This window comes from Monodon monoceros, unplaced genomic scaffold (assembly GCF_005190385.1).
Source record: "Monodon monoceros isolate NGI ecotype Baffin Bay Population unplaced genomic scaffold, NGI_Narwhal_1 Super_Scaffold_10, whole genome shotgun sequence".
NCBI classification, from domain to species: domain Eukaryota; kingdom Metazoa; phylum Chordata; class Mammalia; order Artiodactyla; family Monodontidae; genus Monodon; species Monodon monoceros.
This window is the reverse complement of record NW_021703766.1, coordinates 57,348,014-57,366,972: the sequence shown is the minus strand read 5'-3', so window position 1 is coordinate 57,366,972 and position 18,959 is coordinate 57,348,014. Positions and strand designations below refer to the sequence as shown.

Sequence of the window (18,959 nt, the reverse complement as noted above, 5' to 3'; positions counted from 1 at the left end):
GCCATGGCAGTGGAAGTGCTGAATCCTAACCACTAGACCACCAGGGAACTCCCTGTACACTTTAAATACATACAGTATTATTTGTCAATTATACCTCAATAAGCTGTAGAAAAGAAAAAAGAAAAGAGATCTAAACACCACAAGCAGAACCATTAAGGACAGCCTTAGAAAACAGTCCATGGTCCAGGTAAGTAATGGTCATGACCATACCTTCAATTCCTGGCATATGGAGGCAGAAGGAAATGTCAGATAATAAGAAGGAACAAAACCTGGGACACAGAAGTACCATGGACCTGGACTCACCACCTGACCAGGGAAAGGGCAAGTAAGATGCAATCCATTAGCCTCACTGCAAGAATGCTGACCTCAAATCCACCCCTACAAGCGTTGAGTACAGACTGTATTGGGGCTATGGGGAGAGAAGGGGGCAGTGCAAACAACCCAGCCCTACCTATCACAGCAACTACCCAGAAAGCTGGGGAAACAAGCAGTGCCCAAGGTCCATATGTGAGAAGGACAGAGCACACCTTGGAGAAAAGAGGGTGAGGCAGGATACAGAGCCTAGCCCAGGTCACTGGGGAGGGTGAGTCTCTTACCCAGTGAAGATATAAGTGCAAAGTTCTCCAGCATCACATCATGGTACAGGCGTCTCTGAGCCTCATCAAGGAGCTTCCATTCCTCCCAGGAGAAGTACAGGGCAATGTCCTCAAAGGTCACACCATCCTGTCATGAATGAGACAGATGAAACATAAACATTCTCTCTCTGAGGACCCACAATTCATCTCCTCACACATGTATTCCATGGTCATCCTCCATCAGAGCTCCCCACGTCAGGCCTGGTGCCAATGATGCCTGATCTCTCCTCACTGTGTTCAGCCCTCAGCCACAAAAGGCGGTGGCCGGGGGGATAAACACCATCTAAACTCTGGGCCTGGCCTACAGGGCCCCATCCCTTCCCCGAAGTAATTCCCCTGAGGTCTCCCACATTGTGCCTCCAAGACACAGCCAAACATGGGCTCATCTTTACCCTTAATCCCCAAAACCAGGTCCTGTGGGCCCTCAGCTCACACTTCCCCTTGATGTGCACGTCATTCAGTTGACCAAACCTCTTTCACATCTTCAGACCTCACAGGTGCACTCCCACAGCTCTACCACCTCCCTGCCCCACATCACAGGCACCTCTCTGGACTCACCCAGGTACTTGGAACATGGCATCCACAGAGTGCTTAACAAAATCAAACATGATCTGGTACAATCCCAGTTCTCTGAGGGAGCCCATAGCCAGGGAAAGCCCTGCCTGCCTTGCTTCTAATCTCTGTTTCAGTATTAGCCACCCAGAACCAGTGAGGGACTGGGACACCCTCTCCTGCCTTACATAGGTTCCATAAGTACCTCTTCAACCATCAGAACCTGGGCGAAAAAGGAAGGCAACCATGGTTGGGCTCCATGTGTGCAGGACTCCCTTGTATCCTGGAACCTAGTGACCTCAGGCTGACTGACTAACCTCTGCTGTCTCTCATCAGATCCTGTGACCTTGGACGAGGACTCAACTCCCTGTGCCTCTCTTTGTCACCCCCATTCCAATCCAATCCGTTCGTTCTCTGAGCAGCTTTTTGAAAACTTTTAAAGCCCTCACATACACTGCTCTTCGTCCGTTCACAGCCCTCCGTGGCTCCCAGGTCCCTCAGAATAAAGCAACAACCTCTCTCTCTGCCGGTCCAGGCGTGATTCCACATCACACTCTCTTTACTGCAGTCATAAGATGCACCCCATGTTTCCCGAATCCTCCTGGCTCAGTCCGACCTCCAAGCCTTTGCACCTGCCGGTTCCTTCGCCTGTCACCCTCGCCCACGCGCCGCCCACGGCCGCCTCACCGTCCTGGACACCGCGGCCTTGACTGCGGGCTCGTGAGCAGGCGCCCCGCACTCGGGGCTATAGTGTCTGGTGCCTTGTGGGCGGTGAGGGACCGGAGGACGAGCGTTTACCTCAGGCGGGTCCCTCAGCGCCGCCGTCGCCATCGGACTCGGTGGACGGAGCGGGCCCGGGAGCTGCGGGAGATGAGGCGAGACGCTGGCACAGCGGTCAGTCTCCCGGGCTTGACGCGCGATGCCCCGGGCGGCGTCTTCTAGCCTCAGACCTGCCTCTGTGTTGCGGGAACAGGCCCTCCTCTCGGATCTTCTCGGTCCAGTCACTTCGATCCTGACACAACGCTCCGGAGCGCGAACAAACCGGAGGGGAGCATAAATGACCGCCACAACGGGGTCGCCGGAAGTCCCGCCCAGACGCGCACGCGCGGGAACCCCTCACCCTGATTGGCCGTTGCTGCCTCTCGGCCCGTGCCTTCAGGGTAATGTAGTTCCCAGCGCTCCAGAGGCCGCGGCGAATCTAGTTCATAATGTTCAACAGGAGCATTGGATTTGCAGCCCCTTGAGGAACGCTGCTGGTGGTGTTCCTACCTCAAAGGAGGGAGGGGCTTTGGTCGTTGTTAAAGGCCGCGAAGAGACATTATTTCAGACTCCATTAAGCCCAGGCAGCTCCTAGAGGATAAAACAATTATTTGCGATGCTCGCAAATCTACTCATCTAAATGGCCGTATCATTCCAGTCATTCGTATATAAAATGAATCCACACATAGCTAGAAACATTGTTTATTGCTCTTCAAATGCATGTGGTCTGAAGTGTTACTCAGTTTTTTAAGTTTCAGTTTGTTTGGTCAGGAAGAAGAAAAAAGAGTCCATTGAGGTCCATGACAGAAAAGCAAGTAGTGTGATGTTAGGCTGCCCTGAAGCGGATGGACAAGCAGGAGCTCTGCCTCTGGTTCCCCCAGAAAACGGTTCCCCTGCCTATGTTATCAGTCATTTTGAGGAGTAGAAGCAAAAATGAACAGGATCATCAAAAGTGGAAGAAAAATAGGAACTGCCAAACTAAACGCCCTAAATTGTATAAAAGCTAATTTTTATTTTGTGGCCTTTTTAGAATTGTTACAATTGTGTAATCCTCTCTCTCTCTCTATATATATATATATATATTTTTGTTACACAAATCTACCCATTTATTAAAGGCTAGCAAGGTTTCAAATGGTGGTGCTTCTATGGTCCTTCAATTCCTTCAGTTGTCTGATGGCAGACTTTACTGTGACAGCAGAAGTGGTGTTGTAGGCCTAACTATATTTCTTGGGTGTTGAGCTCATTTATTTGGTGATGAGAAAACATTAAATGAGAATTGTGTTTGTCTGCTAGGGCTGCCATAACATTTTAATACTATTGAAACCTTGGGTAGTCATAAGTTATAAACTGTAACCTGCCTTCACTGATCAAACTCACTTTGCTTTTACAAAAACTTGCGGGTACTCCCAAGCGGCAAATAGCCTAAACAATAAGATCTTTGCCCAAGTTGTGTTTTAGGAAATCGGGAGTCAGCTGTGTCCAGTTTGAGCTCGAACTGGTTAAAACTGGTTAAGACCACTGACCCTCCATCTGGGCATGTGCAAATGTCGGCTCAGTGACCTTTTGATGTCAGAGGGCCAACAGCCCACCCTCAGAACATGCTAACACTGCCATTTTCTGAACAGGTGTCTCATGAAAAAATCTGTAGCTTACTTTTACCTGTGCAGAACAACAATCACCTTTTCTTATCTTCAATTCCCATCCCCCCACCCAGCTTTATCCCATAAACATTCCTAGCCTTTCCCCTTTGGGGAGGTGAATCTGAGATTTGTCTTTGCTTCTGCTTGTTTGGCTGCCTTATGAATAAACAGTTTCTCTGCTGCAAACCTCAGCGTCTCAGCGTTTGGCTTGCTGAGCATCGGGCAAATGAAACTGGTTTAGTAAGAGTATAGACTGGGTGGCTTAAATAACAGAAATTAATTTTCTTGCAGTTCTGGATGCTGAAAGTCTAACAGGAAGGTGTCAAAAAGTATAGTTTTTCCTGAGGCCTCTGTTTTGGCTTTTGGGTAGCCAACTTCTTGCTCTGTCCTCACATGGCCTTTTCTCCCCGTGTGCATACTCCTGGTGTCTATCCCTCATCTTATGAGTGATACAATGAAATTTATATTTCAAGGCAGGACAAGAAAATTTAAACATAAAATTTTCTGCTTTGGCCTCTCTACCTCATTAATGTGCAGTGTGCTTCTGCATTACACACTAACTAGTCTTCCTCAAAGATGGGAATGCTTTCTTGACTGCAAAGATCAATTTTTTCCCCCTTTCTTCTGATGCTAGCAATGTAACTTCTTAAAAGATTAGCATTGTTTCCCAACTCTATTGGGGGTTATGGTGACTCACTGACTGCTTTGTACATGCTTACTTGGCCTATGAACTTTGTGTAAAATGTCAGCATGTCATTTTGTTGTATGATCCTTTGTCTCATAAATGTATATCATTGTGCCTTCAACTTCTAACAGGCCGAACAGATCTCAGACATTCTGAGACTCTGTCTCCCGGGTTATAAACCTGTTTAATTGAATAAAGTTAACTTTTTTCTTCTTGATTGTTAATTGAGTTTTTGTCAACAGAAGGAAACCAGTCTTAATGGAATACAGCCACACTCTTATAATCTCACTTATCCTTATTTACCTCTATAAATGCCCTATGTCCAAAAACAGGCCCTTTGTGAGTTAGTGCTTCAACATTAGACAGGTATTATGTTAATAAATGTTAGTGGTAATAAAAGGCAAATAACTTACTACAGTTGGGTAATAAAGAGGAAAAGAGCATTCAACTTTTAAAAGTATCCTCCAATTGCCAATAGATCACAATTTCTAAAATTCACTTTCATAAAAGCGTAATTTCCAAAATATGCCTATTAAATACTGTAAATGCATCACTTCAAACAAACACAAAGTTTCCAATTAAAACAAATATTAAATGATGCTAAAATGTAGAGTTTAATAAAGTAAATTTATTTGAATCGAATACTTACACTTGTTATCATATACAACACTGATTATTATCCCATCTGACTAATCCCCCACAAGCTCATCATCTTCCCTACAAAAAGTTCGGATCATTCTTATCACTGAGATATCCTCTGATACCTGGCAAAAGAAGCCTTCACCTGCTTCCTCTGCTTGTTTTCTCATCACTCTTCCCATCGCACACTATACAACAAACACATCGATCTTCCTTCAGTCTTTGAATTCCATATGTGACTTTACAGCTCAAGAGTATTCCCAGGTCTTTTGCTCTCCAAATGAAACATCTATTTTCCCCACTATGCTTTGTAAATTCAAATAAATCTCTTAAGTGTCAACATAAAGTTTAACGTTTAAATTAAAGTGCTGTTATAACCTACATTCCTAAATCTTGAACATTCTCTATATTATCATAAAATTCCCTGAACCTGTAGTGAATAACATTATATACCTTTAGAAAATTATTTTTGAATAACTATGAGTAGCTTTCGTGTTTTTATACTCTACATGTAATACAAAGCAGAGCTATTATCACTGTTATCAATTTTGAGTCAAAATCTTCTGGAAGATGAAATGACATAAAACATGAGCCTACAAATATATAAAGCTGATTAAATACATGGCGGGGTGTTCTAGAGAGAACTTATAGCCCAGGAGCTACACTCAGAATATTTGTTTTCCTTGCCCAACAGGAAAGCTAAACTGAGAGAGCTGAGTGTCACTGCCAAAAAGCACTAAGGGATGAATGTCGGGAAACCCGAAAGTACCTTTGCAGAGGCGTTCATTAGACCATGGTGTGGGTTCATAATCAGAGTTATCCAAAAAGATAAAATAAAAAGAGAGGGTAAAAACAGACAACATATTCACCAGAATGAGAATGGTGAACGCAGCTTTTTTCCTCAGCACGATAAGAATGGTGCTTTGGTCTCATGGGAAAGTCTAGGGGAGAGGCTGCTGCTGTGAACGCATTGGATTCTCTGCTTGTGTCTGTGTGGGAAAAGACCCATGGAGCCGCTGGTAGACCATGAGCCCGTAACACATCAGGTCAATGAAGAACAACATGAATGCATGTAGTGAGGCAATACACCTTTCTGAAATGACTGAAAAACAGTATCTATGAATTTTTTCTGTAGTTGTTTTTCCTCTTTCTTGGTCCAGTTTACTCACAGCAACTAAAGGTATTTATCAGGCGCTACAGTATCCAGCAGAGGAAAGAGCAGAATCCAATGCACTTGGGGGATGTCACTCTGAATTACACCTACCTTGAAATACTGGGGCAAAGCTTAATGGCTAAGACAACTCCTCCTGCCCACTCTGTGAAGACAAAGGACAAGTTTATATCCAATATCATCTAGAAAATATTTCCTTCCAAAACTGCCACTGTCTTCAAAGACCCTTTACGGAGACACCCTAAGGAGAAGCTCTTGGCCAAGACAAGCTGTTTTATCAAATCTCTTGTAAGATAATCCCATCAATGCGCTTCAGTCTTTTTGAATCTCTTAAAAATAACTTGATAAATATTGGACACCTTGAAACAATTACAGGTCACTCTTTCATCCAGTACATTTTCTGATTCTACCATTTCTTACACCCTTTGCAACTCCACTGTTTTTTTTAAATTTATTTTTTGGCTAAGTTGGGTCTTCGTTGCTGCACACGGGCTTTCTCTCTACTTGTGGCGAGCGGGGTCTTCTCTTCATTGCGGTGCGCCGGCTTCTCATTGCTGTGGTTTCTCTTGTTTTGGAGCATGGGCTCTAGGCAGGCAGGCTCAGTAGTTTTGGCACGTGGGCCCTAGAGTGTGCGGCCTTCAGTAGTTGCAGCATGTGGGCTCAGTAGTTGTGGCTCGCAGCGTCTAGATTACAGACTCAGTAGTTGTGGCACATGGGCTTACTTGCTCCGCAGCACCTGGGATCTTCCTGGACCGGGGATTGAACCCGTGTTCCCTGCATTGGCAGGCGGATTCTAAACCACTGCACCACTAGGGAAGTCCCTACAACTCCACTTTTTTAGAGCGTTTTCCCTCTCTTATTCTATTATCTCAACTCTTAGGTAATTCTTCACTCATTCTACGTGCAGTTTTATCCTCACAAAACCAATGTCATGAGCAAACTCCTAAACATAACAGTGATAGGTAAGATTCTGGTTAAACGTCTTCTCAGTAGCTTTAGACACCATTGATAATTTTTGCATTTTTAACTTAAATTTGCAGATTCTTCATTTTCTCTCATCCACTTAGTAATGGAATTCCTGAGAGTTTAATCAATAGTCATCTCTCCTCACAATCTGCACACATTAGTGATCTCATGCAATGTCATGGCATAAATACCACTGTAAGCCAAAATTTTCCAAATTCCTATCTTTGCACATGTACACAGGGGTCATTTTACCCAGTAGATAAAAGTCTGGGACAACATCAGGTCATGTACTTGCTGGGAAGGAATTTTTATTTCACACATAAATGCAGTGGCAGTGTGAGCATGGGGACTTGAGATGATCTTAGAGAAACATTTTAAAATGATCAAATTATTGAGAACTATTAGCAGTGATTAAGTAATTTATTGAGGAGGGGAGGAAGCCAGGAACCCAGGCCATAACATATCTGAAATGGCTGGAAAAGATCAGGTAAAATTGATAGGCAAGACACAGTCTAAAAAGTGACAGAAAACAGCTAAGACAAAGGATGGGCTTCATGGGCTGTGTTTCTCACCAACCCAAGTGTTTTACCTAGAAAATATTATTTTTCATTTCTGACTTCTGAGCGCTACTGCAGCCTGGGAGAAGAAGAAAAGAGAGAAGTAGGAAGAACTTACAGAATCTTAAAAAGGAACATGAACAAAATGGGTATACTTTTATTCACTGCTTCAATAGGCATGTGTTAAGCATCTGATGCGTGTCAAACATTATTCGTGTCTATAAGAGGTATCAGAAAGAAAAATATCTGGTAAAGGACCTGCCTCTATTAAGCCAATACTAGCAACAAAAAAGATATACGTCAGACAAAACAAATAATAAATAAAATATGCAATATATTGTAAGATGATAAGGGTACACACAAGGATAGAAGGAATTGTGCCTCCACACTGTGTACACACACACACACACACACACACACACACACCCTACTGATTCTGTTTCTCTGAAGAACACCGACTAGTCCAGACTTCAGAACCAGGAAGAGAGGTGCTACTATGACAAATACCTACACATATTCAAGCGGCTTTAGAACTGGGTAATGAGCAGAGCTGAAGGAGTTTTGAAGAACAAGTTAGAAAAGGTCTAGACTGCCCTGAAGAGACTGCTGATTGAAACATGAAAGTTAAAGGTGATTCTGAAGAGGGCTCAGAGAGAAAAAAAGGAAAGCTGTAGAAAAAGCTCCTATCATCTTACAGATATACATACATCATCATAAACAGAAGAGTGGTAGAAATATAAATATTAAAGCTGCTTTTGATGAGGCCTGAAACAGAAATGTGGGAACATATTATTTGAAATGGGAAGAAAGGCAATCATTGTTATAGTGGCAAAGAACTTGGCCAAACTGCATTTTCATGTTTTGTGGAAAGTAGAACCTGTTAGTGATGAATCTGGATACTGACATGAGATTTTTAAGCAAGCTCTTGAAGGCATGGCCTGGTTTCTCCTTGCTGTTCACAGTAAATGCAAGAGGAGAGAGAGAAACTGAAGCAGGAATTGTTAAGCAAAAAGGACCAGGAACTTGAAGACTAGGGGAATTCTAAGCCTATCTCTCTTCTAAAAACTGGGGAAGGCTGCTCCTGAGAGAACATCAAGGTTGTGGCTGGATGATTATTTGTTGAAGATATGATGGGCATGTGATGCATGATCTAAGGGATTAAGACTTTGCAGGCAAGTGGGTTGCAGTCAATGTATTTTTTTATGTGAGAAGGACATGAATTCAGTGATGTCAGAGTATGAAGTATTATGGGCTGAGTTGTGTCCTCCCATGTCCCCCACCAAATTCATATGTTTAAATCCTAACCCTCAAGACCTATGAATAAGACTGTATTTGGAGACAGGGTCTTTAAAGAGGTAATTCAGTTCTGTGAGTTCATTAGGGTGGGTCCTAACCCAATATGACTGGTGTCCCTATAATAGGAGGAGATTAGAACACAGACACTTACAGAGGGAGCTCTGCCTATAAGCTGTCTTCAGACTGCAACATCTGCTATTCCCGGGGTCTCCAGCCTGCCAGCCTTCCCTGCAGGTTTTGGACTTGCCATCCACCACAATTTTGTGAGCCATTTCCTTAAAATGTCTCTCTCTTACCACTGTTATCGCTGAGAAAAGATAAATAGATAAATAAATAATAAATTAAGTCTCTCTCTCTCCCTGTCTATACATCGGTTCTGTTACTACAGAGAACTCTGAATAGTCTCTGTAAACTTTCTGTGATTAATATAGAACTGAACACCTCCATCTTCTTTCTTACTGGTTCTGGGGAACAGGATGCACTTTATCAGTAATTTTATGCCTACAGCAAATTACTGGGATCAGTACAAAGAAGGTACCTCTCATTCGAAATAATAAACATTTCATTTGATAAAAGAAAGAATGAATGAAAAATTGCCAAGCTTAGAGGGAAGGAATAATGAAGGTGCATAATGGTGTTAAGGAATAAGTGTTTCCCTGAAAGTCACCACTGGCTCCAGATCTGTGAGGATTTTTAACGATTTCGTCCCACTCCTTCTTTGAGTAGTGATAGCTTGGTCAGATCTGACCTCCAAAATTCAAGCCACAGACCTGGGTGGGGGTTGGAGGCGGAGGGGAATTTTCCAGTCACATCCCCTGAAAATAAGATGTGCTTGATTCAGTCCCTAAGTGTCCTTCAACAGCAATCACCCCGAAAAAGGCAGGACACAGACTACATATTTTTCATGAATGACTGCAGTTTTTAATGGGGATGAGACATGTGACCACAACTGGTCCAGGATTCAAAGATTTTTTGTGATCTCTTGTAATTACTCAAATTTTGTGGTGCTCACTCCCATTTAAATGATGTATCTCATTATTTAAATTCATTTATGTAATTTCTCTTTATTATAATTCTCTATATCTTTCTATAATTTGCATATATTGATTAATTTCATACATACCCCCACACACATTTTTTTGTTTTGTTTTACCAGTGTTTTCCTGATTATTTTTTCAATGTGTACTATAAAACCTAGACATTTTGTTTAGAAAATTTTGAGTAGATTTAAGTGCATATACATAAAATGCTATTTCCTCATTCTTCTGTTTACTCCCCCATCCTCTATAATACAGGAGTTAAGTTCTGTTATCAACTACTGTGTATCCTGCCAGAAATATTTTATTTGTTAGCATATAATCATGATAACTAGTCTGTACTTCATCAAAAGTTAGATGTCCCCTAAATTCTAGTTCAAATTAACCACTTGTTATTTAATAATTTATTGACTGGGACTTCCCTGGTGGTCCAGTGGTTAAGAATCAGTCTTGAAATGCAGGCAACGCCAGTTCAATCCCTGGTCAGGGAGCTAAGATCCCACATTCCATGGGGCAACTAAGACCATATGCCACAACTACTGACCCCATGCTGCAACTACTGACCCTGCACACCCAAACTAGAGAGCCCACGTGCTTCAACTACAGACCCTATGTGCTCTGGAACCCTCGTGCCACAACTACAGAGGCTGTGCACTCTGGAGCCTGTGCACAAAAACTAGAGAAAAGCCCGTGCACCACAATGAAAGATTCTGTGTGCTGCAACTAAGACCTGATGCAACCAAAAAATAAAATAAATAAATAAAATAAGTAAATATAAAAACAGTTTAATAATTTATTGACCATTAACTTAAACAAGTAAAATATGAATCTGAAGGATGTGATGCTATGATGAATCCTAATTTGAATTCTTTGGAAGCATCTAAATTTTAGATGGTTTAAAACAATTGCTGTTGGGACTTCCCTGGCAGTCCAGTGCTTAAGATGCCGTGCTTCCACTGCAGAGAAACAGGTTCCATCCCTGGTCGGGGAACTAAGATCCTGCATGCGGTCTAGCGCAGCCAAAAAAGAAGACAAAAAATTGTTGTTCACGTAAATGTGGTTAATAAACTTGTTTTGCTGTTGTTTTTCTTTATATATCAATAAACAGACACCTCACAAAAGAAGAGATATAGATGGCAAACAGCATATGAAAAGGTGCTCAATATCATTTGTTATTAGGAATTTCAAATTAAAACGAGGTATCACTACATGTCTTTTGGAAATAGCCAAAATCCAGAACTCTGACAATACCAAATGCTGATGAGGATATGGAGCAACAGAAACTCTCATTCAATGCTGGTGGGAATGCAAAATGGTACAGCCACTTTAGAAGACAGTTTGGCAGTTTCCTATAAAACTCATCATACTCTTATCATATAGTTTGGCATGGAGCTCCTTGGTATTTACCCAAAGCAGTTGAAAACTTATGTCCACACAAAATCCTCAGATGAATGTTTACACCAGATTTTTTTTCTCCAAGTTGGGTCTTCATTGCTGCGTGTGGGTTTTCTGTAGTTGTGGTGAGCAGGGGTTACTCATTACAGCGCACAGGCTTCTCATTGTGGTGGCTTCTCTTGTTGCAGAGCACAAGCTCTAGACTCACAGGTTTCAGTAGTTGGGGTGCACAGCCTCAGTAGTTGTGGCACACGGGCTTAGCTGCTCCACAGCATGTGGGGTCTTTCCAGACCAGGGTTCAAACCCGTGTCCCCTTCACTGGCAGGCAGATTCTTAATCACTGTGCCACCAGGGAAGTTCCTATAGCAGCTTTATTCTTAATTGCTTAAAGGTAATCATCAAGATGTCCTTCAGTAGGTGAATGGATGAATAAACTGTGGTCCATACAATGAAACACTATTCAGCACTAAAAAGAAATGAGTTACCAAGTCATGAAAGGACATGGAGGAAACCTGAATGTGACATTCACAGAAAGATACACAAAATGAAAAGGCAGAGCACTATGTACTAGATGAAAAAACAAGATAAAAACCCAGAAAAACAACTAAATGAAGTGGAGATAGGCAACCTTCCAGAAAAAGAATTCTGAGTAAAGATAGTGAAGATGATCCAGGACCTTGGAATAAAAATGGAGGCAAAGATTGAGAAGATGCAAGAAATGTTTAACAAAGACCTAGAAGAATTAAAGAACAAACAAACAGAGATTAACAATACAATAACCGAAATGAAAAATAAACTAGAAGGAATCAATAGCAGAATAACTGAGGCAGAAGAATGGATAAAGTGACCTGGAAGACAGAATGGTGGAATTCACGGCCACGGAACAGAGTAAAAAAAAAGAATGAAAAGAAATAAAGACATCCTAAGAGACCTCTGGGACAACAGTAAACGCAACAACATTTGCATTATAGGGGTCCCAGAAGGGGAAGAGAGAGAAAGGACCCGAGAAAATATATGAAGAGATCACAGTCGAAAACTTCCCTAACATGGGAAAGGAAACAGCCACCCAACTCCAGGAAGCACAGAGAGTCTCAGGCAGGAAAAACCCAAGGAGAAACATGCCAAAACACACAGAAATGAAATTGACAAAAATTAGAGACAAAGAAAAATTATTGAAAGCAACAAGGGAAAAATGATACATAACATACAAGGGAACTTCTATAAGGTTAACAGCTGATTTTTCAGCAGAAACTCTACAAGCCAGAAGGGAGTGGCATGATATATTTAAAATGATGAAAGGGAAGAACCTACAACCAAGATTGCTCTACCCAGCAAGGATCTCATTCAGATTCAATGGAGAAATCAAAAGTTTTACAGACAAGCAAAAGCTAAGAGAATTCAGCACCATGAACCAGCTCTACAAAACATGCTAAAGGAACTTCTGTAAGTGGGAAACACAAGAGAAGAAAAGGACGTACAAAAACAAACCCATAACAATTAAGAAAATGGTAATAGGAACATACATATTGATAACTGCCTTAAACGTGAATGGATTAAATGCTCCAACCAAAAGACACAGGCTTGCTGAATGGATACAAAAACAATACCCATATATATGCTGTCTACAAGAGACCCACTTCAGACCTAGGGACACACACAGACTGAAAATGAGGGGGTGGAAAAAGATATTCCATGCAAATGGAAAGCAAAAGAAAGCTGGAGTAGCAATACTCATATCAGATATAATAGAATTTAAAATAAAAAATGTTACAAGAGACAAGGAAGGACACTACATAATGATCAAGGGATCAATCCAAGAAGAAGATATAACAATTATAAATATATATGCACCCAACATAGGAGCACCTCAGTACATAAGGCAACTGCTCACAGCTATAAAAGAGGAAATCGACAGTAACACAGTAATAGTGGGGGACTTTAACACCTCACTTACACCAGTGGACAGATCATCCAGAAAGAAAATTAAAAAGTAAACAGAAGCTTTAAATGACACAATAGACCAGATAGATTTAATTGATATTTATAGGACATTCCATCCAAGAACAGCAAATTACACTTTCTTCTCAAGTGCACATGGAACATTCTCCAGGATAGATCACATCTTGGGTCACAAATCAAGCCTCAGTAAACGTAAGAAAATTGAAATCATATTGAGCATCTTTTCTGACCGCAATGTTATGAGATTAGAAATCAATTACAGGGAAAAAAAACGTAAAAAACACAAACACATGGAGGCTACACAGTACGTTACTAAATAACAAAGGGATCACTGAGGAAATCAAAGAGAAAATCAAAGACTACCTAGAGACAAATTACAACAAAAACATGATGATCCAAAACCTATGGGATGCAGCAAAAGCATTTCTAAGAGGGAAGTTTATAGCAATACAAGCCTACCTCAAGAAACAAGAAAATCTCAAATAAACAATCTAACCTTACACCTAAAGGAACTAGAGAAAGAAGAACAAACAAAACCCAAAGTTAGTAGAAGGAAAGAAATAAAAATGAGAGCAGAAATAAATGAAATAGAAACAAAGAAAACAAGAGCAAAGATCAATAAAACTAAAAGCTGGTTCTTTGAGAAGGTAAATAAAACTGATAAACCTTTAACCAGACTCATCAAGAAAAAGAGAGGACTCAAATCAATAAAATTAGAGGGACTTCCCTGGTGGTGCAGTGGTTAGGAATCCACCTGCCAATTAAAGGGACATGGGATCGAGCCCTGGTCTGGGAAGATCTCACATGCCGCGGAGCAACTAAGCCCATGTGCCACAACTACTAAGCCTGCGCTGTAGAGCCCACAAGCCACAACTACGGAAGTCCAAGAGCCTAGAGGCCGTGCTCTGCATCAAGAGAAGCCACCACAATGAGAAGCCTGCACATCACAATGAAGAGTAGCCCCCACTTGGTGTAACTACAGAAAGCCTGCGCACAGCAATGAAGACCCAAGGCAGCCAAAAAGAAATAAATAAATAAAATTAGAAATGAAAAGGGAGAAGTTACAATGGACACTGCACAAATACAAAGCATCATAAGAGACAACTACAAGCAACTGTATGCCAATAAAATGGACAACCTGGAAGAAATGGAGAAATTCTTAGAAAGGTATAAAACCTCCAAGACTGAACCAGGAAGAAATATAAAATATGAACAGACCAACCACAAGTTATGAAATTGAAACTGTATTAAAAATCTTCCAGCAAACAAAAGTCCAGGACCACATGGCTTCACAGGTGAATTCTATCAAACATTTAGAGAAGAGCTAACACCCATCCTTCTCAAACTCTTCTAAAAAGTTGCAGAGGAAGGAACACTCCCAAACTCATTCTATGAGGCCACCATCACCCTGATACCAAGTCCAGACAAAGATACTACAAAAAGAGAAAATTACAGACCAATATCACTGATGAATATAGATGCAAAACTCCTCAACAAAATACTAGCAAACATAATCCAACAACACATTGAAAGGATCACACACCATGATCAAGTGGGATTTTTCCCAGGGATGCAAGGATTCCTCAATGTACACAAATCAATCAATGTGATACACCATATTAACAAACTGAAGAACAAAAACCATATGATCATCTCAATAGATGCAGAAAAATCTTTTGACAAAATTCAACACCATTTTATGATAAAAACTCTCCAGAAAGTGGGCATAGAGGGAACCTACCTCAACATAATAAAGGCCATAAATGACAAACCCATAGCAAATACCATTCTCAATGGTGAAAAACTGAAAGCATTTCCTCTAAGATGAGGAACAAGACATGAATGTCCACTCTCGCCACTATTATTCAACGTCCTAGCTGCGGCAATCAGAGAAGAAAAAGAAATAAAAGGAATACAAATTGGAAAAGAAGTAAAACTGTCACTGTTTGCAGATGACATGATACTATACATAGAGAATCCTAAAGATGCCACCAGAAAACTACCAGAGCTAATCAATGAATTTGGTAAAGTAGCAGGATACAAAATTAATGCACAGGGCTTCCCTGGTGGCACAGTGCTTGAGAGTCCGCTTGCCGATGCAGGGGACACGGGTTCGTGCCCCGGTCCGGGAATATCCCACATGCCGCAGAGTGGCTGGGCCCGTGAGCCATGGCTGCTGAGTCTGCGCGTCCGGAGCCTGTGCTCCGCAACGGGAGAGACCACAGCAGTGAGAGGCCCGCGTACCGCAAAAAAAAAAAAAAAAAAAAAAAAAAAATTAATGCACAGAAATCTCTTGCATTCCTATACACTAACAACGAAAGATCAGAAAGAGAAATTAAGGAAACAATCCTAGTCACCATTGCAACTAAAAGAATAAAATACCTAGGAATAAACCTACCTAAGGAGACAAAAGATCTGTACTCAGAAAACTATAAGACACTGATGAAAGAAATCAAAGATGACACAAACAGATGGAGAGATATACCATGTTCTTGGATTGGAAGAATCAATATTGTGAAAATGACTATACTACCCAAAGCAATCTACAGATTCAATGCAATCCCTGTCAAATTACCAGTGGCATTTCTTACAGAGCTAGAACACAAATTCTTAAAATGTGTATGAAGACACAAAAGACCCCGAATAGCCAAAGCAGTCTTGAGGGAAAAAAACGGATCTACAGGAATCAGACTCCCTGACTTCAGACTATACTACAAAGCTATAATAAGACAATATGGTACTGGCACAAAAACAGAAATAGAGATCAATGGAAAAGGATAGAAAAGGCAGAGATAAACCCACGCACTTATGATCAACTAATCTATGACAAAGGAGGCAAGGATATACAATGGAGAAAAGACAGTCTCTTCAATAAGTTGTGCTTGGAAAACTGGACAGCTACATGTAAAAGAATGAAATTAGAACACTCCCTAATGCCATACACAAAAGTAAACTCAAAATGGATTAGAGACCTAAATGTTAAGACCAGACACTATAAAACTCTTAGACAAAAACATAGGAAGAACCTCTTTGACATAAATCACACCAAGATCTTTTTTGATCCACCTCCTAGAGTAGTGGAAATAAAAATAAACAAATGGGACCTAATGAAACTTAAAAGCTTTTGCAAAGCAAAGGAGGCTACAAACAAGATGAAAAGACAACCCTTAGAATGGGAGAAAATGTTTGCAAACAAATCAATGGACAAAAGATTTATCTCCAAAATACATAAACAGCACATGCAGCTCGATATTAAAAAAACAAACAACCCAATCAAAAAATGGGCAGAAGACCTAAACAGACATTTCTCCAAAAAAGACATACCGATGGTCAAGAAGCACATGAAAATCTGCTCAACATCACTAATTATTAGAGAAATGCAAGGGCTTCCCTGGTGGTGCAGTGGTGAAGAATCTGCCTGCCAATGCAGGGAACATGGGTTCAATCCCTGGTTGGGGAAGATCCCACATGTCACAAAGCAACTATGCCCATGCGCCAGAACTACTGAGCCTGTGCACTGCAGCCTGCAGGCCACAACTAGTGAGCCCACATGCCACAACTACTGAAGCCTGCATGCCTAGAACCCATGCTCCGCAACAAGTGAAGCCACTGCAATGAGAAACCCGTGTGCCACAATGAAGAGTAGCCCCCGCTTACCACAACTAGAGAAAGCCTGCATGCAGCAACGAAGACCTAATGCAGCCAAAAATAAATAAATAAAATTAAAAACAAAAAGAAATGCAAATCAAAACTACAATGAGGTATCACCCCACACCAGTTAGAATGGGCATCATCAGAAAATCTACAAATAACAAATGCTGGAGGATGTGGAAAAAAGGGAGAGGCCACCACAACGAGAAGCCCCCACACAACAACGAAGACCTAATGCAGCCAAAAATAAAATAATTTAATTAAAAACAAAACAAAAAGACACAGGCACACCAATGTTCATTGCAGCACTATTTATAATAGACAGGTTATGGAAGCAACCTAAATGCCTATCGACACACGAATGAATAAAGATGTGGTACACATATACAATGGAATATTAGCCTAAAAAGGAACAAAATTGGGTCATTTGTAGAGACGTGGATGGATATAGAGACTGTCATACAGAGTGAAGCAAGTCAGAAAGAGAAAAACAAATATCGTATATTAACACATACATGTGGAATCTAGAAAAATGGTACAGATGAACTGATTTGCAGGACAGAAATAGAGACACAGATGTAGAGAACAAACGTATGGACACCAAGGGGGAAAGCAGTGGTGGTGGTGGTGGTGGTGGTGGTGGTCGCGATGGTGGGATGAATTGGGAGATTGGGGTTGACATATATACACACTAATATGCATAAAATAGATTAACTAATAAGAACCTCCTGTATAAAAAAATAAATTAAATTCAAAACTTCAAAAATAAAACAACCTGAATGCATATGACAAAGTGAAAGAAGCCAACCTGAAAAGGGTACATACTGTATGACTGCAAATATATGACATTCTAGAAAAGAACAAACTGTGGAGAGAGTAAAAAGATCAGGGCTTGACACAGGTTAAGTGGGAAGGAGACATGAATAGGCAGAGCACAGATTTTTAGGGCAGAACCTGCGCTGTATGATACTGTAAAGGTGGATACATGTCATTATACATTTGTCAAAACCCACAGAATTCACACCACCAGGAGTGAATCCTAATGTCAACTGTGGATTTTGGGTGATAATGATGTGTCAGTACAGATTCATAGATTGTAACAAATGTCCCACTATGGTGTGGGATGTTGACAGTCAGGGAGGCTCTGCTTATGTGGGGGAAGGGGGTACATGGGAACTCTCCTGTACCTTCCACTTGGATTTGCTGGGAACCTAAAACTGTTTTTTTTTTTTTTAAAAAAAAAAAATTATTTATTTATTTATGGCAGTGCAGGGTCTTAACTGCAGCACATGAGCTTCTTAGTTGCGGCCTGCATGAAGGATCTAGTGCCTCGACCAGGGATTGAACCCGGGTCCCCTGCACTGGGAGCATGGAGTCTTAACCACTGGACCACCAAGGAAGTCCCTTAAAACTGTTCTTAAAAATAAAGTCCAATTTAAAAAAATCTGAATTTGATAACCTTCTTAACAGAGTGAAAAATTAATCAGATCTGCAAAACAACAGTAAACTTAGTTGTATCTTGTCTTCTCCAGTTTGCAACTCTACCCCCGTGGTTAATTCTACTCCTTTGACTTACATCTCTTGAAGCTGTTGACCATGGCTTGGGAAAATGATGAGAAAACAGAGTCAAAGAGACTTCATTTGTAATACTCTCTGAAATTTGAAGGCTAAGTAGTGCAATATAAGGAAGAGTGGTGCCCTAAAAAAAAAAAAGGATAAAGTTTTAGCAAATAGAGGGAAAACATTTGTTTTTCAATATTTTTTCATTATGGAAATAATGACATTTGAAATATTAACTTTAAATTTTCAGACTATGAAAGACAAAGGGTTAATATTGATAAAATAAACCAAGTGGGGCTTCCCTGGTGGCGCAGTGGTTGAGAGACAACCTGCCGATGCAGGGGACAAAGGTTCGTGCCCTGGTCCGGGAAGATCCCACATGCCGCGGAGCGGCTGGGCCCGTGAGCCATGGCCGCTGAGCCTGCGCGTCCGGAGCCTGTGCTCCGCAGCGGAAGAG

General features: G+C 41.2%; 1 protein-coding gene across 7 annotated transcripts in view; it reads right to left on the bottom strand.

Moving 5' to 3' along the window:
* The window catches only part of LOC114906006 (zinc finger protein 345-like), a 60,628-nt gene that overhangs the window by 19,594 nt on the left and 22,075 nt on the right, over nt 1–18,959 (bottom strand). For 5 of the 7 annotated variants that reach the window (XR_003796362.1, XR_003796357.1, XR_003796367.1 and 2 more), the window contains exons 1-4: nt 18,519–18,543; nt 6,175–6,226; nt 1,986–2,537; nt 597–723 (exon numbers count right to left, since the gene is read on the bottom strand). Coding sequence is in view for 2 of the 7 variants with exons in the window: in XM_029240455.1 (XP_029096288.1) it covers nt 597–723; nt 1,986–2,018 (160 nt within the window). In the remaining 5 variants the exon portion in view is untranslated. Of the gene's footprint in view, nt 1–596; nt 724–1,985; nt 2,538–6,174; nt 6,227–18,518; nt 18,544–18,959 lie in introns of those variants that run through there. The other 2 variants (XR_003796361.1, XR_003796360.1) reach the window with 1 other exon arrangement.